Consider the following 23,737-nt stretch of genomic DNA (forward strand, 5'->3'; position numbering starts at 1 on the left):
TGCCTCTCTCTGAGTCAGACGGCCCCCTGGTCGGAGGAGGTGTGTGCTTCTGTCTAGAATGAGGTTCTAGGAGGTCACAAACTGGAATGCAGCAGCACGTTGCAAGTTTACACACTTCCTCTTCCCTTTTAATTACAGCAACAAAAGTGCAAACATCAGTGCTAGAACCCAGGGTCCTCTTGCTGAGACTCACACTCATTCCAGCCTGACAGCAGTGAAGTCTGGGTTTAGGACTATACCATTTGACTCAGGACACAACATAGGCCACGTCTAGACTACGCGCCGTATCGGCGCGTTAGAATCGATTGCTCGGGGATCGATATATCGCATCTAATCTAGACGGGATATATCGATCCCTGAGCACGCTTATATCGATTCCGGAACTCCACCAACCCCAACGGAGTTCCGGAATCGACATGGCGAGCCGCGGACATCGATCCCACGCGGTGAGGACGGGTGAGTAAATCGATTTTAGATATTCGACTTCAGCTACGTTATTCACGTAGCTGAAATTGCGTATCTAAAATCGATTTTACCCCGTAGTGTAGACCAGCCCTCAGATGGAAAAGAGATTTGAAAACAGCTCCTGCCCGCAAGCATCATCAACCATCGCACAATGCTTCACTGCTGTTGACATACTAAGGGCAAAGCTCTCCAGGGGCTGTGAATGCTTAGCATCCTTGTCAGCCCACTTCCCCTGGGGCAGCACGTCCCTGTCAGTTATCAAGTAACCGGCAGATCAGTTTAGTCTGAAGTGAGGACTGCAGACACCACCACCTTCGAAACTACTCAGAGGATGCTCATTGCCAACATGAACATGGCCAAGGCGTTCTGATCCTCGATGGACGCTGGAGTCCTGCGTGTAGAACCAAGAGGCAGAGCAGCAACATGGGCTGTGGAAACAAACCTCCAACATCCTGTCTCCACACCAAGGACAGTTTAGAAAAATTCAACACTGTGGCAACGTTGGGAGCTGTGGCATCGCCTGGGTTTTCAGCTGCCAACGCTGTGGTTTACAGTTAATCCTGCTGGGAACAAGTCTGGTCAACGCAGCTTAAAAGGAGGATGATCAGCTGAAAACCAGCCCTCACTAGGTCTCCCTGCACTGCAAACAGGACTGGGGAAGATGGAGCCTTATCATCCTTCGTCCCTGCAGGGCATTGTCCCAGCCACATAGTTCACATTTGACGCTGTTACGGGGCTGGGGGTGACTTGCGCCAGCAGTGACTGCATGGTTCCCAGAGAAAAGAGGGCTTCTCGGAACCATGTGTCGGGAGGCTCCTGGACAGGACATTGCTCTGCCTCCAACCTGCACAGCGTGTCTAGCATTTCGCATTAGCCACAGAACACTCTTCCACTGGAAAATGCTGCATTGCATTGTTGAATTCCAAATGTTTTGCAGGAGCATATCGATTTCATCGAAATCTGATAACAAATTTTCCAAGTGTTTTGACAGAGCACTTCGACCTTAGCAAACGAAGCGTCTCTGTCTGGCCCGTGGATGCTGGCCTGACCCTTTGGCCCAGGAGAGAGGGGCACTGCACCCAGAGTCCGGCTCAAGCCCTTTTCTCAGGGTGTCAGCTTTATTTCTTACCCATAGAGCTAGTACAGCACATAAGTCATCCCTTCCCCCTCGCACAGGGTCTTCTGCAAGGGCCTCTCAGTTTCCTACATGTTTCCACTTTACAGGCCACTTCTCCGTGAGTCACCCTGTTTCAGGGCCTCCTATAGGAGCCAGCCTGTTTCCTGTAGCTCATCCTTTTACCCAGGGGCTTCCTGCCACAGACTCACCCTTCCGGCAGCTCTTCCTCCAACAGAGCCACATGCTGGCTTTTCTGGTCCCCTGCTCTCTAGCCGATCAGTCCCTGCTGGGAGGTAGCTGATCTGTCACAGCCGAGGCACGGCCCAGCTCCCCTTAAATTTCAAAATGAAATTTTGTGGGAAATGTCAAATATGTGACTGCCTGTTCCAATCTGGGATGAAAGGACATTTTGCAATGTCGACATCTCCCATGTAATCGAGGTTCTGCCCTTCGACAGTTCTAATTCATAGCTCCTGCCCAGCCCAAGGTCGCTCTCTCTACCTCACCAGCTCCCTGCATGCAAAATCCTACGAGTGGATGTGGCAGAGATGGGTCCCAGGGGCTTTAAACCAGGCCTAGAACTGGCCGAATGGTGCTCTGCCCAGCCCTCCGCCTGACCGTCATCAGAGGGGGCACACCAGGCTGGGCAGGATGTGTGGTCAGAGTGCTCTGTCCTGCAGCTGTTCGCCAAGGGGGGTCCACTGCAGCCCAAGCAAGAGTTAGAGCAGCCCTGAGGCATCTCTAACATGCTGAGGCCAGGCAGACACCTGCCTACTCAGTGACCAGGACAGCACATAGCTCAAAGCCACACACCCCTCTGGTTCCTGGGCTGAGCGCAGGGATAGATTTGCTGAGAACCAGCACCGTTCTTTGGGTGTCCCACAGGGTCTTCCACTTTGCAGGTCAGACTTTGTGATGCGACCTGTACAAAGACCCTGTACAAAGTCTATTCCTGTTTTCTATATACGTAGGTCAGGCACCAGCATGTCTTAGCGCCCTCGGGCTGCTACAATGAGCTTTATTTCGGTGTGCTAACCCTCAGCAGGGAGGGTTTTGCAGGGGACATTTCTGCATCGGGATTAACAGTCTGTGTCTCCAGGAAACCCGAGTCAAGTTGCCAGGCCTGGTGAAAAGGCAGAGAAAGGGCAAAGCAAAGGGGCTGCATTTGAGGATTACGCACTAATCATCCTAACACTTTACCCCACATCACACACCTTTCTCCCCCGCACTGCCCCCCACGTTCAGCCCCAGAGCACCGCCCTCTCCCGCTTGCACCCCAGGAGGAATTGCTTCAGCTCTCAGCAGTCGTAGGCTATTATCCTTCTCCCTCAGCTGGCCCGGAGGAGAGGTGACCCGCTGAGACCTGGCCCAGAGCCGCAGCTTAGCCGGGTCCACGTGCGCCAGGGGCCCCGGGAGCTCTGTACTTTGGCCGTAGCGGACCCAGACCTCTGCCCCGAGGTACCCGCCTGCCCAGCGCTTGGAGATCGGCCGGCGAAGGGCGCTGCTCTCACTGGCGGAGGCTCCGGCCCCCGTCACGTGGGCGGGGAAGGCGCCCGGCTCCCTGTGGCTCCCGGCGGAGCTCGGCTCGCTGCGCTTAGTTCAAACCTGCCGCGAAGCAGCGAGCTCCGAGCCGGCCAGCAGCGCCCCGGCTCCGCGGGCAGCCAGGTAGGGTGTCCGCGGGGCGACGCGCACTGCAGCGGGGGCTGGGCTCCGTCCCGTTCGCCCCCCGAGCCCATCCCCGCAGGATCGGGGCCCCAGCGGGCAGGGGCCGGCCAAAGCCCCCGGCTGGGGCGGAGGGGGAGAGGCCGGAGCCCGCACCCCGCAGCCGGGGACCCCGCACTTGCTCTGTCCCCTCGCCTGGAGGATCAGCCCAGCAGAGCCTGGCGCTCTGCACCCCGGGCACCGCCGCCTCTGACATCCCAGAGACCGGACCCCGCGGCGAGGCAGGCGGGACAGTGGCCCTGGCCCCCCCGCCCACGCCCCTCCATGCAGCCAGGCTCCCCGAACTGTCCCTGGGAGGGGGGTTGCCATGGGGGGCGGGCATGGGGTACGGCGGCATCAGTCCCGAGTCTAGGGCTGGGCTGGGCTGGGCTGGGCTGAGATTTGCCCATGAAGCGAGAGTAATCCCCCCCCCCCCCGCTACACCCCGAGTCTCCCCACTGGTCACAGCAGCATTTTCCACACAACTCGATACTGCCTCGGGCACAGGCACCCTCGGAACTGGCGCTTGGCCCTGTTTTCAGCCCAGGTCTTTGGGGTCCCCTGGCCCCCCGCTGAGCCCCTCCCCCCAGCTGGGACCCTCCTCCCCTAGAGCATTATGCCAAGGCCAGGGTGCCCACAACAACCCTTAGGTGAACGAAGCGTCGTGCCCACCGGTTCTGCTGACCTTACCTGGGCACTGCCAGGGATCCCTGGGGGCGGGGAGCAGCTCCAAGCCACCAGGCACTTCTGCTCCCCACAGAACACACACAGGAACAGGGCAGAGTTTTGTTTCTGGTTTTCTTTGCCGTGTTGTGATTGTCTGAACACCCCACCCTGCACTAGCCCTGGCTCCCTGCAATGCCTCTGGGGACCATGGGTGTGGCCCTGCCTTTGGGGCACAGAGCTTGCTTGTGGGGGGAGAGACACGTGAGGGGGTGTATTGCAGCTGTGCAGGTGCTCGTGGGGGGCAGGGAGAGAGGGAGATTCCAGTGTGTCCCAGATCATCCCCCTCAGCTCCCTGCTCATCCTCACTTGCCCCACCTTCATTTCCCCCAGCTCACCAGGCAGCAACTGCACAGAGAGCACAGATGGGTGAGTGGCCCTGCAGAAGGGACATGGAGGGGAGTGAGCAGCAGGGAGCTGGGTTGTGGCGGGGCTCGGGGCTGTCCCATGGGTGGGTGCAGGAAAGTTGCGCTGAGGAGTGATGAGGAGACACGGGCCAGCAGGGGAAGGGAGGGGGGCTGTGCCTGACAAAGCCCCTCTGGCGGATTTCTGCCAAAAGGAAAATGTTTGAAGCAGGGCTCAGAATGGAGGTGACCCTGTGCCATTGACCAGCAGCTGGAGATAGCAGTTTCCTCCCCAGCCGCGTGAGATTTTGGGTTTGCTGACATCATCTCTCAGCTCCCTTGGTGTTAATAAGTTTAAGTCTTGTTCAGATTTGAGAAGGACAGAGGGCTTGGTCGGGAAGCTGGAAGCAGTGCTGTCAAAGGTTCCTGTTAGACCCACAGAAAGTCACTGCTCTGGGGTCAGGTCAGTCTTTAAGGCCCAAAGGGACCATTGTGATTACCCAGTCTGAACTCCCACAGAGCACGGGCCAGGGAACCTCCCCCCGAGCTTTCTGCCGCCAGCCCAGTCATTTCTGGCTAAGCAGAGCTGGTCTATTAGAAAGGGAGTTACAGAGCTCCAGGGAGGGAGTATCACCAGGAGCCTCCGTTGTGCCCACAGTTAATGACCCGGGCTTAAAAACGTGCAATGGACAAAGTGCAAAACCAAAGACCGACCCCATGAGTCTCTGCCCCAGGGATGAACCATCCTCCCAGGACAGAGCTACACATCATGTTTGAAGTTTGATCCCCCCAGGCAATTCACCATTCCTGATCCGGCAACGACCAGCCATTAGCCTGGCGCAACTGAATGAGCTCGAGTATTTACCAAGCCCCTGCTGCTCTGAAAAGTTTTCCCTAAGGTAGCCTGCTGCACTCGGAAACCAAGGCTCCCTCTCCACCTCCAAACCACGCAAATGTAAGGGGACCATTGTCCCCTCACTAGCACTCAGTGTGTGTGGAGGGGGGCAGGGGTTGCTAGCTCCCAGCACCAAAAGAAAGGGGAAGGGTCGAGGGCAAATCAGGAGCCTGAGACTGACAGTCCCCAGGAACAATTGGGAGAGGCCAACGCTCCAGGTCAGCCTCATTGACAGGGCGGGCAGGATAATCAGGGAGTCAGGAGGCCAGGGGGATCCTGTCCTCCATGCGAGCTGGAATTGCCTGGGTCAGACAGAGTGGGACTGAGCTGGGGAGCAGGGCTGTGCCAGCCAGACAAGCAGCCCAGAAAGCAGGTCAGAGCTGGGAGCAGAGTCACAGAAGCAGCCCACAGAGCAGACCTGCCCTGGGAGCAGAGCTGCAGCAACCAGAGCCAGAGAAGCAGCCTGGGGAGCAGGTCAGAGCTGGGAGCAGAGTCACAGAAGCAGCCCACAGAGCAGACCTGCCCTGGGAGCAGAGCTGCAGCCGCCAGAGCCAGAGGGGCCAGAGAAGCAGCCCAGGGGGCTGGAGGCAGAGCAGCAGCAGCATCCATGCTGAGGCAGTGTGGAGCTGGGGCTGAGGCAGAGCGGGGCTGGGACTAGGGTTGGAGCAGTCTGGAGCCGGGTGCAGTGAGCAGCTGGGGAGAGCGAGAAGGGACCCTGGGCAGTGGGCCCAGCACAGGGAGACGCCCCCAGCCAAGATGCTCTGCAGGCCAGACTTCGAGGGGGATCATAACCCTGACAGGATGGGGGCGACACTGGGAAGAAGGATCCTGCCACCTAGAGCCTGAGGGCGTGTGGCCATCCTCGGAGCAAGTGTCTGATCTGCAGCATCCCTGCAGCACGGCCAGGGCCTGGGCAGGGGCTGGGACATGTGAGGAACAGACTGAACTGCCCTGACATTCCAGAGATGCTGGCTGTGCCGTCCCCGTGCCACAGAGCAGGGTGACGGGTTTTCCTTTCACTTTCCCATTTTTTCCTTTATTTTTTTAATTGGTGGCTGTTTAATAAATTGTATTTGCTTAGAACTGTATGGAATGATCAGTGGGTCAGGGAGGTTGTCACGGAGTCCCCGGGCGATGCTCTGGAACAGCTCCCCACAGAGCCAGGCAGGACTTTGGGGAGCCTCCTCTCCCTTGGAGCAGACTGTCTGCAGGGCAAGAAGCTCACATGGCTTCACCTCCTGGGTCTCTCCTTGGAGCATTCAGCATGTGCCCCTCCATGCACTTCCCACAGCGAGTGGGGTCCTGGGGCAGCCAGAGGACCCTGCACTCCCACTTCACAGTCAGACGTGACTCTCAGCCAGCCAGTAAAACAGAGGTTTTTTCGATGATAGGAACAGGGTCTAAAACAGAGCTTGTAGATACAGCGAACTGGACCCCTCAGCCGGGTCCATTCTGGGGGCAGTGAGCCAGACCCCCAGGTCTGCACTTCACTCCTCATCCCCAGGCAGCTCCAGACTCACAATCCCCTCCAGCCCCTCCTCTCTGCTCAGCCCCTTTCCCCGGGCCAGGATGTCACCTGATCCCTTTGTCTCCTACACCTTCAGTTGGCACCTTTGCAGGGGAGGGGCCCAGGCCATCAGTTGCTAGGAGACAGAGTGCCAGGCATTTAGTGCACTGGCCCTTTGCTCTGCCAGATACTTAAGAACTGCCATGGGGACACTGAGGCACCAACACAGTATGCAGAGCAAACATTAAGAACATTTCTAGTTCATCACAGAGGTGCCCAGTGCAGAGAGCCCCCCAGAGTGGGGACACCCTCACCCCGCCGTCAGTGACCATGACAAGGTTGGGGGTCGAGCCCCCCAGCAATCCTGGGCCCAGCCTTGGGGTTATGAGGAAGAGGAGCCCTCGAAGTCAGGCAGGGCTTGGGGTAAAGGGAGTGGGAGCAAGGACTAGGATGGTAGCGTATAAGCCAGGAAAGTTCCCCACAATAGCGAGACCATCCGCTGCTTACACAAATAATACCTGACTTAGTGGCTGTGCGTGTGTTGTAAGCAATTCACATTTGGCAGCCTCAGCCACATTCTCTTCTCCTTGACCCCCATCCTCCATAAAGCCACCCTGTGTGCACAGGGCGGGGAGTGTTCACTGGCTTGTCCTGGATCAGAGGAAGAGTCCTGGGGAACAGCTACAGAGTGATCACACAGCAGGGAGGCGTAGAGTCTGCCTCTGCTGTGCTGGCTTTCCTCTCTGGGGTTCACAGCTCTAAGCCGCTGCATCCTGCAAACACTCATGTCCCTGGAGGACGGCTCGAGCTGCCTGGTCTTTGCTGGGCCCTTTGAATTGAGGAGATGATAGCCTGGTGCTGGTAACTCAGCTTCTCAGCTTCGAGCCAGGAGATCAGTAGGTTCTGCACGGATGCAGAGGAAGGTTGAAATGAAAATATCCTTGGCCCAAACTCAGCCCAGACCCCACTGCTTTCCTGGGACACGAGCTGAATTCCAGGGTCTCCCTTTTCTTGTCTTCAGCTCTGTGTTTTCCAGTGTTGCTGGGATGGGAAACATTCGGGAGCCCGCCCAGAGCAGAGACACTCCCCATTGTTCTGCCAGGGAGCCCGTTCTCAGGAAATTGCCCTGCGGAAGATATTAGGGTACCCACTGCAGGCCTGCCTGGGCTCATGGCGCAGTGTGGATGGAGCCTTCCCTTCCTCTGGCGCCTCTGTGCCGGGGCTGGGTGCAATCCAGGGCTTGGCAGTGAGTCCAGTGCCTTTCCACAGAGCAGCCCAGCTGCCCCTGCACTGCTGCACACGTTGTGCCCACCGGAGACCCCCAGCAGTGTGCCTGGCAGAGGTGCTTTCTACCCATCCCTACTGCGAGCAGCAAGAGCCCTGAACTTTGCATGCTTCGCTGGCACATTGGCCCTTTGAGGCTCTCATGTAGCGGAGAGGGACACTGGTGCCCCCTAGGTAAAAGAGACCCAGCTCCTTCCTGGCTGCATTGTGAACTGCATTCTGCTCCCACTCTGATGCAGGAATGTAATGAACAAAGCACGGAGCCTCGCCTTCTGGGCTGTAATCCTGAACTAACTAGCAAAGCACCAGAGATGAATCCCTTCAAAGTTGCTAACAGCCAGGTCAGCGGCCCACACATGCATGGAGCTGCAGCTTTAGGGCAGGTGGAGCTGAAGTGTTGGTCTGGGAAGGAGGAGGTTACACTGTGCCAGCCTAATCTAGCCTCCCCAAGCCTGGGCTGGATTCCCCACTTTGCTGAACGAATTACAGGCCTCTTGGATATTCAGAGTCTAACTGGTCCTTATCAGTTGTCTTCAGGGCACTGATGTAATGACGGGGCAGAGTTTGAACTCAGTCCCTTCAGCACCACCCTCTCTTGCTTGAGCTGAAGGAGTAATTCTGCTAGCTGCTAGCAGTAGTCAGGTGTTATCCTCTAGTGGATAACGGTGTGTGACACAAGCACATGCTGTTTCAGTGCATTACACTGAATTTACTTATCCTGCCACTGCCAATTTGTTGTTGGTAGCAGGGAAAACCATCCATTTACTTGGAAATACCTTTCTGTGGGAGCAGGCCACCCTCCTCCTCCCACAAATCAGCAAAAAAAAAAAAAAGTTAGATTGTTTTTAACTGTTCTTTGCTTCCTGCCTTAAACTTACTGGATGCTGTTGCTATGCGCTGTTAAAAAGCTGCAGCGTTCCAACCCAGAGTAGGCTGCTTTTCAGTGGCCGGTGAAGTGATCACCGTGTATAGCTGTGTATCAACATCCATAAAACTCTTGGGAGTGGCAGGTTCTGCATAAGCTGCGATGATGAACATTGTTCACTCACCAGTACAGCTGCCGAAAAATGATCACAGATGCTCTTCCCCCAGCCCAAGGGTTGAGGATGTTGCTGCCATGCCCCTGGTGTGTCTCTGGGATGAAAGGACTAATCTCTACCCCTCGGTTCGCTCGGTGCACTGAGCTCCCACTCGTGTGCCACGCAGGCCCATTCATTGTGTTCTCGTATGTCTACAGACTCTTCCCTTCCACATCTTCCCCGCAGCCAGATAGTTCCCCTGGGGAGATTGGGATCGGGGACCACTCCGAGCTGGGCCGCAGGTGCAGGACGCTCACCCTGTGTACACCCTAGCTCGGAGCTCGTTGCTTCGACCTCCATTTTTCCATCATGCAGCACCAGGAAATCTGTGAATGATTTACTCATCTTATCTCTCAAACCCCGCCCTGTGCTTGGCTCTAGTATTTTTGACCTACTGCCAATGCTATAGAGCATCTCTTTATGAATCTTACACTTTAATCGGATCTGTTTTGTTTTTTCCTGGCACAGAGAGTGAATTGGAGCATGAAAATTTACCTCTATCATCTCCCTGATCTGGTGCATTTAAACACCTGGAGTTACTGCTCTTGCTTCATCTCTGCAGTAACTTCCAAGGCTTCTCTGGTAGCTGGGGATTCTGGTGCCAGGTCTTTGTGCTCTCTGCAGGTACCTGGATTGCAGAGAGCCTCTTCCCACTAGGTAACTCTATCCGCCTCAGTCGAGTTACCCAGGCCTAGGCCTCTCAGTCTGTCTGCAGGTGCAAGTCTCTCCAGGCCCCTGATCATTTCCATGTGGAACACATACATCTGGGGAGAGAAGGAAGGAGGATGTATTGTCCTCTTCAAACCCAGTCCGTCTGAAAAGCCTTGAGGAAAGGAGGTCACCACTCAACGTGTGAAATCACACGTTCGCTTTCTCTTAAATCAGCGGATCTCAAAAAGGGGTACACAGACCCCTGCGGGTATGCAGATGTCTTCCGGTGGTACATCAACTCATCTAGAGATGTGTCTAGTTTTCCAACAGGCTACATAAAAAGCACTAGCAAAACAAACTAAAATTTCATACAATGACTTGTTTATACTGCTCTGTACACACTGACATGTAAGTACAATATTTATATTCCAGTGGATTTATTTTATTTTTATATGGTAAAATGAGAAAGTCAGCACGTTTTTAGTACTAGCGTTCTGTGACACTTTTTTGTATTTGTATCTCTGTTTCTGTAAGCAAGTAGTTTTTAAGTGAGGTGAAATTTGGGTATATGCAAGACAGATCAGCCTCGTGAAAGGAGTACAGGAAAGGTTGAGAGCCACTCTCTTAAATATTCAGTGAAACAAACACTAGGAGGGAGGGAAATAGGTGAATCCTAGGGCTGGAAACTGGGAAGTCCTGAGTTCTAATCCTGATTCTGACTTCCTCTGTGGCCTTGGACAAATGGGAGCTGCTTCGTGCCTCAGTTTCCCCTTCCCGGAGAGGATAAATAATGCTGCTTGCCTGCCACTAGGGATTGCAAAGGTCCATTAGCTTGAGTTTCAAAGTGCTTTGAAGACAAATCCCATGAGGATTGGCTGCCAAGCACTCTTTTGTGTTGTTGGAGTTTGTTAGTGTTATCTTTACCCTACCTATTTCTGCCCTCCTGGTGAAGGACACAAGCACAGACCTGTACTACCGGCTTCCCCCAGGGGCAGTTCAGTCAGAGCAAGGTGGTTTTCCGTTTCACTGCATGAGACAACACGGGGAAGACATTGCTTCCTTTTCATGGTAATCGTATTTCTGAGCTCAGATAGGACTCTTGAGTTATTTATAAAATAGCCACACGCCAGTAGAAATTAGCTTTCCGAGTGTAATTCTCTTGTTTGCTTTTTAATCGTAAAAGAGTTTCAGAAACTGTTTGAAAGAGACTTGACTCATTTCACTGGCAGGACTTCATTGGACCATATCACAAAACCACATGACTCTCATTGAAAGAAGTTACAGTCGTCTCTAATGATGTGCTGCTACCACGGCATTAACATGATCATAAACTGTGGGGCTTGGTTCTGCTCTTGTCGTCACAGGTGATACACTCTTGTAACTTCACTGATTTCAATAGCCTGATTCACACCTGTAGAGCTGTCACTACGCTATCCGGTTGTATTTGGGGGGAGGTGAATGCGGATGGTTAGTCTTTGCTCAGGAGAGCTCATGATCCAGCTAGTGGGTGCTGCAGGCCGAGGTTGGGGAGCACTGTCAGAGTCAGAGGCAGTGTGGCCAACTCTTCCAATACCTGGTGTTTCTCTTAAAGCCCCAGCTGCTTGAGTCACGGGCTGAAGGGAGAACTTCAGCTTTCATTTTTAACTAAGGACATTTCTTGCCCTACTGTTCTTGGAAGAAAGCTTGAAAATGTGACCCCTAAAGGCAGGAAGCAAACAAAAAGAACCCCCAGATTTAGCATTTTTAAGCCAACCTCATGATTTTTGCAGCTTCACTTATGGTCCCTGAATAGGAGTTTTCCGAGCTTCTCTGACCTTTGCCAGCATGGTGCAGCTTTTCCATGCAATACAGTCACACACACAACTGAAAACAACCACTAGGCTACCCCCACTGCAGGTAACGAACCCCTGCTGTGCAGACTACTGCCAGGAGCCACCTTGCACTGCATAAGTCCATTCGCTCAGGGTGAGTCTCAGGGGAAGAGTTACTTGACAGGGTTAATTAGGTTCACAGGAAATCCAAATTGTTTTTTAAGTTCACACTTATTATTCATATTGACTGAGTCCTGCAAGGGAAGGGCAGAGTCATTTCACTTGTTAAAAAGGGAAGCGGATTGTTACTGGTCGGCACGGTGTGCTGGCAAGGCACAGGGAATAGTGCCAATAAAGAATGGAGGCGCCTCCCCCAAGGGACGTTATTGTTCCGATCTGGACAGACGAGTGGAGGTGCACATGCAGGGCCGCAGGAGGGTGTGTGTGTATTGGAGGAGGGTGCCCGGGCATCTGTAGGAGTCGCTGCTGAAAGGCTTTGCAGAAGAGCCTGCTTGGGAGCAGTACCGGAGAGGGAAACAGCTGCAAGCATAAGCAGTGGCCCGAAGAATGCACAGATAGGTTCCAGTTTCCTTCTCTGAGTCGGGTCCTTGGGAGCACAGGCACTGATGTGCCTGTCCCCTTCCCAGAAATATGCTATGCAGATCAGAGAGAAAATTGTTTTCCGTTAAAGAGAGATGCTGGGCCAGGCGCTCTAGGTGCCAGCTCATGGCTTGTGGGAGTGCAGAGAAGCTACTGGGTGGTGATGGTTCAAAGAAGCAGCCAGGGGCAACATCCTGGCTTCTTAAGGATGAACTTCCTTGCTCAGAGCAAAGCGAGAAAAAAACCAGCCTTCCCCTGGCCCAAAGGTCTGTTCTGCTGCTGGCCTGGACACCTGCCGTTTAGTGGTCTGTAGGGCAGAGAGCAAGATCTGGGGTCTGAGTCTCCCCTGTCTTACACTGATTTGATACCAGGGCAGCTCCAGATCATGGCAGCTGACAGCAGCATAAGTGAGTGCTGGCAGCGGGCGGCGGGAGGTGCGGGTTTGGTTTCTGGTCCGTTCCTCCCTTCTCAAGGGGATTGGGAAACGCCGCATTGATCTGAGTCCCTGAGAGGGACAGGCGAGCAGAGCAATCCCGTGGAGTTGGCTGCAGGGGCCTCGCTTGGCTCAGCCAGTGATGTTCCTGGGGTGGCTGGAACCCCCAAGTAGCCATTGCTGTTTTCTGCAGCAGTTCCTCAGCCGCGTCCCCGTCGCATGGCTGCAGGCCTGATCCTTGCCCTTTCCTTCCAGAGTCCGAGCGGTGGCTGCAGCTCCGGGCCTGAGGCACGGACCAATCGGAAGGAATGATGTAGCAGAATCTCCCTCTCTACCTTCCCCAGCCTGACCATGTGGACGGAGCCAGGCATGGTTGAGACCCTACATGACACAGTCCCTCTTAATTTCTCAGAGAGGAGGAGAAGAGCAAGGAAGAGGGAGAGATTGAGACTGAAAGACGGCTGCCAGAGAGGCACCTGGAGGCTAATGTACTGATCCCCAGCTGGTGCCGATACGTGGGAGTGATCTATGGGCGTTATTTCTGCACAGAGCCCACGTCCTCTCCTAGCTCTGGGTGCAGAGTCCACGACTGGTTCCTGGCACCTTTACGGAGCCAAAGAGCAAACAAGTGAACACAAATCTCTATGCCCAAGTGCGAGGCTGGTTTTAGCAGGGCTCTGGGGACATTCATTTGTGGGCTCCAGCAGGACCCTCTCTCCAAGCAGCTGCAGAGCTCAGACAGAGCTGGCCTGTCATGGGGGCCCAGACGAGAGAGGACTGATTGCCCGCGTCTCCTTGCCATGAGTCCATGTCAGAACGGCACAGCTGCTCCGAAAGCCATGGCCTGCAAACCACAAACAGTGCTCATTGGGATGGTGCTCACCGTACTCATTGTGGTCACCATCTGCGGCAATGTGATTGTCTGCCTGGCTGTCTCCTTCAACCGCAAGCTCCGCAGCCTGACAAACTGCTTCATCGTCTCCTTGGCCATCACCGACCTGCTGCTGGGCCTCCTGGTGCTGCCCTTCTCAGCCATCTACGAGCTCACGCGTGAGTGGCACTTCGGCCCCACCTTGTGCAACATCTACATCAGCCTGGACGTCATGCTGTGCACAGCCTCCATCCTCAACCTCTTCATGATCAGCATAGACCGGTACTACGCCATCACAGCCCCGCTCCGCTACACCCAGCTGGTCACCCCTCTGCGGGTGGCCGTGGCCATGTTCGTCATATGGGTGGTCTCGCTGATGGTCTCCTTCCTGCCTATCCACCTGGGCTGGAACACCAATGGCACCGGCGTGCAGAACACGGGCTTGAACAATAGCTTGGTGTGCAAGCTGGCGGTCAATGCCGAGTACGGGCTGGTGGATGCCTTGCTCACCTTCTACCTTCCCTTGGTCGTTATGTGCATCACGTACTACCGCATTTTCCGAATAGCCAGGGAGCAGGCCAAGAGGATCAGCCATGCCACCTGCTGCAAGGCCTCCAGCCCTGCGCTGCTCACTGTGAAAGAGCACAAGGCCACAGTGACGCTGGCAGCCGTGCTGGGGGCTTTCATCATCTGCTGGTTCCCTTATTTTACAGTGTTCACTTACCGAGGGATGAAGGGGGACAAGGTGGATGACACGTCCCAGTCCATAGTTTTATGGCTGGGCTATGCCAACTCAGCCCTGAACCCCATCCTGTACGCTGCTCTGAACAGGGACTTCCGGACAGCCTACCAGCGCCTGTTCCACTGTCGAAGGGTGGGGCCCCTTTCCAGGAGCACTCCCCTCACCCCCACACATCTGCCCCACTCCAGGGCGAGAGCCCACAAGCAAGCACAGTGCATGAAGGAAGAAAAGCCTCTGAGGATGCAGGTGCGGAATGGGAAGGAGAACTCACTCACTTGAGAAGCCACGGAAAGGTATTGCTGCTCCCTTCTGTTGGTTTGGTGGGGAGGTCTGGGATGGGGCAGAGGAGAGCAGGGACAGGGACATCACATGGCTTCGGCTTTCTGTCCAAATTAGTTCTGGGCTTAGGCTTGATTCTACCCAAGGCACAGGACACATACCCAGTGAACTTGCATGCTATTGTAATATCTCTGGCCACCTTGGTCTTGCACAATATGGCCTAGGTAACAGAAGGGATAGAACTCACTTCCTCTTGCTCTGCTAGCATGTGAGTGACAAGAGAATAGTCCCTTTGTAGTATGCAGTATAGGGCCATGGACACACAGCTGTGCAGTTCCGATTCCATCCACCAGAGGGCAGTGGTGATAGCCAGTTTGTTACAAGAACAAATGTGAAAGGACCCCTTCAGTCCCTCTGCCCCTTCCCTAAGCCTGTGAAGTTGGACAATAGGCTGGAGAAGACGAGGAGGATGGGAGCTAATAGGAACTAGCCCAGATTAGCTCGAGAGCCATGTTTAGCTCCAGTGGGGAGGACAGCTGGCTGCGTGTTCCCTTGCAGCCCTTTTGTCTGTTGCCACTGGTACATTGCAGCTCTCGTCATGCTCTGCATCTTAAAGCAGGAGTGGCGGCAGCATCTACCGCTGCCGTTAGAGCACGAACATTGGTCCCTCGCGCAGTGCAACGGGACAGAAGGAGAGTGTCTCTCTGGGGCAGAGACATCCTGCAGCTCCTCCTTCAATTCTGGGACAAGGGTTGGGAGAGAATTGGGTTTTTCTACAGCACAGGGAGCCCCATGCATTCTCCTGAGCCCAACACTGGGAGCCCAGAGCACGGCTATCCGAGTCCCTACCCTGTAGGGCAGGGCTGAAGCTGGCATGTTCACAGCATATGTATAAAGAGGTGAGCTCAGACATAGAGTAGCCTCGCAGAGAGGTTGCAGTGTGACACTGCACCTGTGAACCCCAAAACAGAGAGCGAGGAAACAGGCTGCTCCCTGAAACAGAGAAGCACAACTCCCCCCACCTTGCTTCACGCTGCGTCTTTCCACCCCGGCTGTCTGCTGCTGGAATCGGGCCACCCAGACTCCGTGCCTTTCTCAGAGCCCCCTGCCTGCAAGCAGGGCCAGGAGATCCCTCAGCCTTCCAGTTACACCATGTTCCAATGTTCCCCAGCAGCCGATGCTAATAATATGGGAGGCAACCATAGCACCTGCCAGCTAAGGTGCCCACCAGTAAAAAGACCATTTGCACGTTACCGTGCCGTCTGCTGGAGGGTCACAAGGCGCTTTACCGACATTCTGAATGAGCCTCGTGGGGGGGGGGAGGGGTGTTATCCTCTGCGGGTTCGGGTCTGGCTACCTTCAAATGCTACAGCAGCTGTAGTGCATCAGTGTAGATAGGAGCTGTTTCCTGTGAGCTGCTGTAGCTACTAAACTCCAGTGCTCCACGTGCAGGTTTGTATTGCTGGCGAATTCAACCAGCAAGCAATTTCTGCTCATGTTTCTGAGAGTCAGGTACAAGCTAAACTTAAGGCGGGGTGCACTGGCTTTTCTTGTGATTAATACGCAAATGTGCATGCAAATTAGGCCATTCCTCAGCATCTCTGCCTCAGAGCCCCGTTCCACATGCTGACCACCATCACTTCCATTCCATGGTGAGCCAGACAAGCAGTGGGAGGGAGGGGCTGGGGCTGTGGCCACGGGGCCTGGAAAGTCATGCAGTTGCTGTACCCAGGAGAGGCTTGGGAGAGGCTAGGGCAGATTACCTTGCGAGGCTTCACCAACATGCTGGATGGAGCCACTGCTGTGAGCTCTGAGCCAGGCCCTGCCAGCTCCCCTGCTCCGCAGAGCCCGGGGAGAAGAGTCTAAGGTTGGAGGCAGCGCCGATCCTCCCACTCCCGTGAAAGAGAAAGAAAAAGGAAAGAATGCAGCTTGTTTTCCTTCCTCGCTGTGAGTGATTCCTGCTGCTTGCAGGCCTTTCAGCTGACCCCGAGAAGTGGCTCAGAAACATTCCACCCAGCAGATAGCGTGTACTCTCTCCCCGCCGCCTTCCCTGGGAGCGCCAACAAAGGGCCGATTCTTGGCTTTATCCTGGCTGACACTGGTGGTGGAGAAGCAGGTTTCCTACCCCGTGGCTGGAGAGTATCATGCTGGTGCCCTGCCGGGAATGGTGCTGCTCACCTGTGTCCCAGAGTGCCCCACACATGCCCCCAAACCCCCATTGAAGGTACAAAAGGCTGTACCCAGCATGGTAGCCTGGCAGAGAGACCCTGGAGGAGTAGCTGGTCCAAGCATCAGCTCGTCGTTGTGGAGAGCCCTGGAGCCTCCTGCATGTGCTGTGATTGTAGGACATTCCCTTCCCACCGCCAGGCTCAGCCCAGTGAGTCTGTGCTCGCCTCTGGTCCCAGCTGATTCAGGCTCTTGCCGGGGCTCCAGAGAGAGGCTGCAGCAAGCTCAACCTTTAGATGTCCGGAGGAGGGATCTGCACTGGGTATCCAAGTTCTGCAGCCTGACCCGCTTAACAGGGCTGGTTCTGGTGAGGGCTGGTTCTTCCCCCAGGCATGCCCAAAGAGAGCTGGGAGAGGACCCTCAAGGAGCACTCTGTTTATTTGTAATAGCTTCCTGATTTTAATTTGCTCGTTAATTGTAACCTTGATCGGTGCTTCCTCTTGGTACCATTTGGGCAGAGCCCTCTGCGGTGCTGAGAACAGGAGAGGGAAGGCAGGGCGGAGAGCCACTGACCTTGCAGCCAGGGGGAAGGGAGCTCCTCTTCCATCCACAGCTGGCTATTGGGAAGTCGACTCCGAGGAGGAGCTGGAGGAGAAAGGTCAAGGCTTGCTCATTTCCATGGCCTTTTGAAAGCAGTGGGAGCAGCCAACTCCCATTTCCCCTACTCCTGCCTGTCTCCTTCACAGATACCGGATCCCAGCCACCATGTCTGGCCTAGTGGCCCTGCTCAGGCGGTGGAGGCAGGTCTGTCTGGGTCCCTCTGCATTGTGCACTAAAGTATTGACAGCGAGCGAGAAGGGTGGAGGAGGGAGAGCTAGTCACCATCTCTCGACCCTTCGTTCCAGGAGACCAAGTCGATCTCAGCACAAAAGGAAATAGGATTCGAAGCTTTTCCATTGTTGAATTCTCTTGGAGCAGGATCGGGAGGAGTTTTCACTCCTGCTCCGGTAGCTGGGAGGCTTGGCTGCCAGGAAGCTGTTGGGGCTGGATGGCTACAAACAGATCTGAAAAGGGATCAGGACTGAAAAATTCTGGCCCCATTTTCTTGCCGAAATGAAGGTACCAGGTTTAAGAGACAGGCTTGTGCCTGTTTACACAGAGCGAGTGAGCACGCACTCATTTCAATTACACATGCATTCCCCTAACCAGCATTTGGCCTGAACATGATGGGAACTAGCCCCAGTTGTAGGCAGAAACGCAGCGAAGGGATTGCTAAAAGAAAAGGAGCTGGGATGCCAGTAATCCCTATTTTCCAGCCAAAAGGGGAGGGCAGGGACGAAGAAACCCAAGTGAACTCCGCTTTCCCCATGGCATGAGATTGGCAAGGGTGCCCTTCTCAGGACATGTTACTAGGCTAGGAAAAGCTACTGCCGGCTGGGAACAGGTCGGTTCCTGCTAACTGGAGCAGACTGAGAGCTGGGGAATGGATAGTGCTAGTTTATTTGCACAAGGAGCTGCTGTGAGGGCATAGCAATAGCCTGACTGGCTCTGAGACCTGAGCTCAGCGCCTGGGTAAATTTCAGTGAGTCCCAGGCTTCCTGCATCGTGCTGCAAGGGCTGGGTGTGAGCTCAGCTCCAGCCGGGTCATGGTGTGGTAGAGTTGTTAATTGTTATTTTGTGTATGACCAGAGCATCTTGAGAGGCCCCAGGGAGATCACAGCCCCAAGGTGCCAGGTTCTGGGCAGACATCAAGTGAGAGGCAGGCCCTGCCCTGAAGAGTTTGACCAAGTATCATTATCCCCTTTGTACAGATGGGGAAGTGAGGCACAGGGAGTTCAGTGATTCACCAGGAGAGTCTTTGGCAGAGACAGGGACTGAGCCTAGGGCCCCTAAGTCCTCATCCAGCCCCCTTACAGACTCTCCCTGATGTACCATAGTCTGGCCTGCATCTTCTCGAGTCCATCTCTGCGTTATCCAAGGGCCCCACGAGAGAGAGGAAAAGTGTTTGAAACTGACAAAGCAGCACTCGGTCCATCCACCATGCCAGGGAGAGCACAGAGCTCATTTGAAATGCACCATCGACCAGAAACAATCTGCTGCCAGGGGAGTGAAATGGTGCAACTGGTATGAAACCACAAGGGGAGGAGCTGAGCCCAGAGTCACCCTGCAGCTCGCTGCACTGGAGAGCCCTAGTCATGCTGGGTTTTCTCTTTTTCCCCCACCCCAGGAGGGGTTCCCTGGAGCCCCACTCACCCATCCAAGGGCCTTCTCCACTGCCCCTTCTTGGCAAAGAGCCTGCCCCCGGCTGCCTGGCTGTCTGGCAGAGGGAGGAATGGACAGGGAGGGCTGGTTCTCCCCACCTGTAGTAGGAGCAGCAGGCCCCATCCATGGTGGTACCCCAGAGTGGAAGGGGATGAGCTCAGGAGCAGGGCTGGAGCCTCTGGAGCCCCATTGCACCCAGTCGTGAACTGGCCAGAGGGGTACGCTCGGCACTGCACTGCAGGACCCCCCATCTCTCGCCAGAGAGCACTAAGCTCAGAGGCTCCAGGCTCCATCTCGCATCCCCCACCCACCAGCAGCAACGTCGTGGGGCCGGGCAGCACTGAGGCACTGGGTTTGGTGCATGCTAAGGCGGCAGGGCAGACAGGCTAGAGGCAGCCCTCGCAGGGACCTGACAGGGATCCCCCCAGCTTCCCGGCACAGTCTTGTCACAGCGGGGTGTGGCCCCTTCCTCAATGCAGTCCCATCTCTAGCAGGCCTGCGGGGCTAAGTGGGGTGAACCAAGGATCAAAGGAAAACCCAGCAGTAGGCTGGCAAATTGCACCAAATGCCACGAATAGTGACTGATGAGCAAGGAAGCCCCAAGGAGCCGTGGTCTCCTAGCAGGAGGCTGCAGAGAGGGCCAGTTGGTAGCTGCCCTGGTGCCCCATTCGAAGGGCATGTGGGTCCTTCCATCCTATACCTGGGAGCCGCCTCCTTTCCAAGGGAGGGAATTCCATGGAGACGGACAGTGGTGCCCCCTGCACTGGGGAGAAGATGCTCTAGCAGAACTTGAACGCTGCAAATGTCTCTCCATCTCTGTGGGCTGCCTAGGCGATGGGTGCAGAGGAGGGACCAGCACCCCCTGCAGGCACCCTCCCCACTCCTTCTGTATTGTATGGATGGTCAAAAGCCAGCTGGCAACGTCTTGATCTAGAAAGCACAGCCTCCGCTGGAGACTGCACGCTAAAGCCCCGGCAGCTGCAACCCCAGGGTCACTCTGAATGGTCACCAATGGTCTAAACAGTGGTCCCCAAACTACTTCTGCCATGCCCCTCCCTTACCCATAATGGAAACTGTCTGCACCGCATGGGACTTGTGGTCAGGAGCGTGTTTGGGAGCTGTGGTGGGAGCCGGAAGCCAAGATTGGGAGCTGGAGCTGCAGCCGGGGATGGGGGCAGGACAGGAACAAGACCAGAGCTGGGGGCAGAGCAGGGCTGGGTGGTGCTCCCTCCCCACCCCCATAGGGGCTGGCCTGGGCCTCACCACACCCCCCTCACAAGGTGCACCCCACAGTTTGGAGACCACTGGTCTAAATAGATGCAACTCTGCTGACTTCAGTGGCATAGGTAAATTCAAGAACTAGATAAGTTCATGGAGGATAGGGTCCATCAATGGCTATTAGCCAGGATGGGCAGGGATGGTGTCCCGAGCCGCTGTTTGCCAGAAGCTGGGAATGGGCGACAGGGAATGGATCACTTGATGATTCCCTGTTCTGTTCATTCCCTCTGGGGTACCTGGTATTGGCCACTGTCGGAAAACAGGATACTGGGCGAGATGCACCTTTGATCTGACCCAGTGTGGCCACTCTTATGTTCTTCGCTTGGGTGCAGCAGAGAGCAGAGTGCAGTGTTAACAAAGGGGCCACTTTCCCCTGTTCTTAGAGCCACAGCTGGTTTGTTCTAACTGGGACCAGCCTGGGGAGCTAATCGTCCTATTTATTTGAATGCTGAAATACAGAAAACAGGATTGGTCCAAACTAGATGGTTTCATTTTGCCCTGTGCATAGCGCACTCTCCTGCGGTCTGCTGGGTTCTTTGTCACAGATGAGCATTAGCAGGAGAGAGACCAACATCTGTGATACTCTGTTAAACTCAGAACCTCCCTAAATAGGAGAGATGCCTTTTCCCAAGGGGTCAGCCCCCATACCTCCCAGTCTGGCACCTAAGTAAGAGGCCCGGTTTTCAAAGGAGCTCAGCTGATCGGAGCTGCTGGGCTGAGTTCTGTGTACAATCTGATGTGTTCAGTGAAGTGCCCGAGTGGGATCTGCTCTCTGGAAAATCAGTCCCAATTGTGCGAGCTGGGCACTGCTGGAAATCCAGCCCATTACCCTTCAGCAGGGCAGAGACAGAGACTGGATCAGCAAATACTGCAAATGTTCTCAGACAATGATGTCGTTCAATGGGATGCCACCACCGGGGACAGGGAGTTCAAACCTGGCCACTCCATCTGCAAACAGAGAGAAAAGGGGGTGACACAAATCATTAGAATCCTGGGGAGATTTCCAGAAGAGATGGAAAAGATTGGGACTGCTAGAGAGGAGTTAACTAAAAAGGGGAAATGATGAATGGGACAGAGGAGGGGCTTTTCCCTTGCCCTCTCTCCAAACCCTGGGGAAAAGAAAGGGAGCTCCTTTAAAACTGGCCAGAGGAAACGCTGCTCTGTTTGCACAACTCGGAATTCACTTGGAATTCACTGCCACTAGAATCCAGTGAGGTGAAAACTTAGCAGCCTCGGACAAGGAATGGACATTTCTGTCGCTCGTGGGACGTCCCCAGGGATATTAGCGAGGTTAAAAATGTATAAAAAGTTTGAATGAGAGAGAGGCTAGGTAGCAAATGCCACCCTCCCACACCCGCCAGCACACAGTCAGACCCCTGCAGCAGGCCAGGCCAGCATGCTGGGGGCACTCCGGAAGAGGTGATCTGTGAGACGTGGGAAGAGAAATGCTCCTTCCCTGGGGAAATAATCACATTACCGGCCGCAAATGGGGCCCAGCGGTCACTGTCATCCTGGTTCCTCTCCAGCCTGCTCTACTGTCTCTCGGTGCCAGGTGATGCAAACCAGAGTGCTGGGGGCACTGCCGGGTCTGGTGCAGCAGAGACATATGAGAGTAACAGGCAGCAGCCTGGAGCCGCAGCGGAACACTGAGCGGCACTGAGTGATTTATTTTTTGTCTTTAATTTAATCCTCTCCAGCTCTGGAGTTTTCCCCTGAGTCTTGGCCAGCCCGCCACAGTAGGCTCCGCTCTGGGACACGCACTCTCCGCCTTTGATTCCTGGGTGTCCTCCTCCAAAAGCCAACGAGGACAAACGTTAAAAGGTCACAGTTAGATTTGCCACTGGGGGAAGCCTAAAGGCAGAGATGGGCCCAGTGGGTGAGTACCTGGACAGCGATGTGCAGTGGGAGAGCTTGGGATGGGCACTCTCCCCCGTATGCTTTCGGTTGCATTTCCTACCTTCCCCCCACCGCCCCAACAGACCCCACTGCTCTGAGTCCCAGAGCTAGTCGAGCCAGGCTCAGCCCCAGGCGTAAGAGAGCAGGAGAGGAAATCCCACTAAAGAGAGAGGCACTAAGCTGTGTTGAGTCTGAGGCTGGCGGGCTCGGGCTCGGCCTCTGCATGTGAAAGGGGAGGAGAGCACAGGTCCCTTCCTCCTGGAGTTCTGTTCCTGGCACGTCTTGGTGGACAGGCTAGTGTGGATCGGCACTGGGTGGAACTGATTGACAGACCAGATGAATGAGTTTCACGTCCTTCCATCTCATGGTAACAGACCTAGAGCGGATCTATTTGCAAATGACACCAGAGTGCAGCTGCCCCTCTCAGCCACTGACAAACCTGTAACTCCTGCCTGCACTGGAAGAGTCTTCAACAATTTCCAGCCGGTTGATTACTTTCCACTGACTTTCCAATTGGCCTCCACCAGTCTATTCTGCCACAGCGGGCTTGCTGCTGCAGTATGCCACTGTTAGCCCTTCTCCCGTGCTCGCCTGCCGCAGGGTGAGGGTTTTACAGCTGGCCCCTGCAGTTCTGTGTGTGTTGATGCCACTAAACTCCACGGAAAGCGGGTCTGAGTCACGCATGAAAAACTAGACATTTGCAGCAGAAGGCTTTATTTACCCTCCATTGGAAAAGCTGGGCAGGGCTTAGGCAGCGAAGGTCACGGTCACCTCTGCCGCTGGCCCACACATACCACCTGCTGATAATGCAGCCTCTGCTTTATTGACTGTGTCACAGGGCAAACATCAGGGTCCCCTGTCTGCTGAGAGCCAGATACATTTGTTCTGCTGGCTCCACACCGGGCTCTTGTAACCTTGGATGTGGTCACACTGTGCCGGGGGACGGACTCCCTCCCTGCGCTCGTGAGCTGGGCAGGCTGGGAAAGTGCAGCGCCCAAGGCTCATCAGGCTTTGGCACCAGGCCCACCAGTCAGCAGGGCACCTGGGGAATCACGGAACCACTGCTGGATGGGCGGGGACGGTTAGCTGAGTGTAGCTTTAGTGTGGCAAGGCCACACACACCCTGAGGCCAGCTGGGTAGTTCCTGAGGTCTCTGCTCAGCCCCTCCAGCCGATTCCCACCTCCGGCAGGAGTGGGGCCTTCTGCTGACCGCTCGAAAGCTCTGCTGGGCTCCACTCAGCACCTCAGCCCTAGAGAGGGAGGACAGCCTTGAGTGCTCTGGGAGCAACAGGATCGAGGGAGTCACCCAGAGCCCAGCAAGCAGCTCAAAGCTCAGTAATGCAGCAGATGTCTCTGGCAGGAAGCCGATTCCAGCTCTGCAGCTTCTGCCTGTGGGCTTTGCTGGATCTTACCCAAAATAAATTTCCAGCAATTTTCTGTCCATCTTTCATTGCTGGCTTCCTCCTTCCCAGCCTTCCATTCTCTCTCTCTCCCTTCCCGATGCAGTCTTTCACCCACAGCCTGGCAGACACATGGTAGAGGACATTGACAGTAGCTGCAGGAGACATTCCCCAAAGTGTCCAGCATGGGAGAAGGAGACTATTGATCATGACCTGAGTGGGTGGAACAAATC

General features: G+C 55.1%; 1 protein-coding gene and 1 long non-coding RNA gene across 2 annotated transcripts in view; one reads left to right on the forward strand and one right to left on the reverse strand.

Moving 5' to 3' along the window:
• The first annotated feature begins 3,207 nt into the window (after positions 1 to 3,207).
• On the forward strand, positions 3,208 to 22,079 carry HRH2 (histamine receptor H2). Its single transcript, XM_075068211.1, has 3 exons — positions 3,208 to 3,254; positions 12,866 to 14,516; positions 21,906 to 22,079. Exon 2 carries the CDS (start codon positions 13,255 to 13,257, stop codon positions 14,500 to 14,502), a length of 1,248 nt encoding a protein of 415 aa, XP_074924312.1. The 5' UTR covers positions 3,208 to 3,254; positions 12,866 to 13,254; the 3' UTR covers positions 14,503 to 14,516; positions 21,906 to 22,079.
• LOC142047135 (uncharacterized) overlaps positions 6,606 to 23,737 on the reverse strand; it is a 37,507-nt gene continuing 20,375 nt past the window's right edge. Inside the window, exon 2 of the long non-coding RNA XR_012656325.1 lies at positions 6,606 to 6,735. This is a non-coding gene — a long non-coding RNA (uncharacterized LOC142047135). The remainder of the gene's footprint in view (positions 6,736 to 23,737) is intronic.

The sequence above is a fragment of the Chelonoidis abingdonii genome, chromosome 7 (genome assembly GCF_003597395.2).
Source record: "Chelonoidis abingdonii isolate Lonesome George chromosome 7, CheloAbing_2.0, whole genome shotgun sequence".
Lineage (NCBI taxonomy): Eukaryota > Metazoa > Chordata > Testudines > Testudinidae > Chelonoidis > Chelonoidis abingdonii.

Bases quoted from the DNA above. Each gene is read 5' to 3' on its own strand.
- HRH2 (XM_075068211.1), top strand. From the start codon at position 13,255: ATGCCCAAGTGCGAGGCTGGTTTTAGCAGGGCTCTGGGGACATTCATT.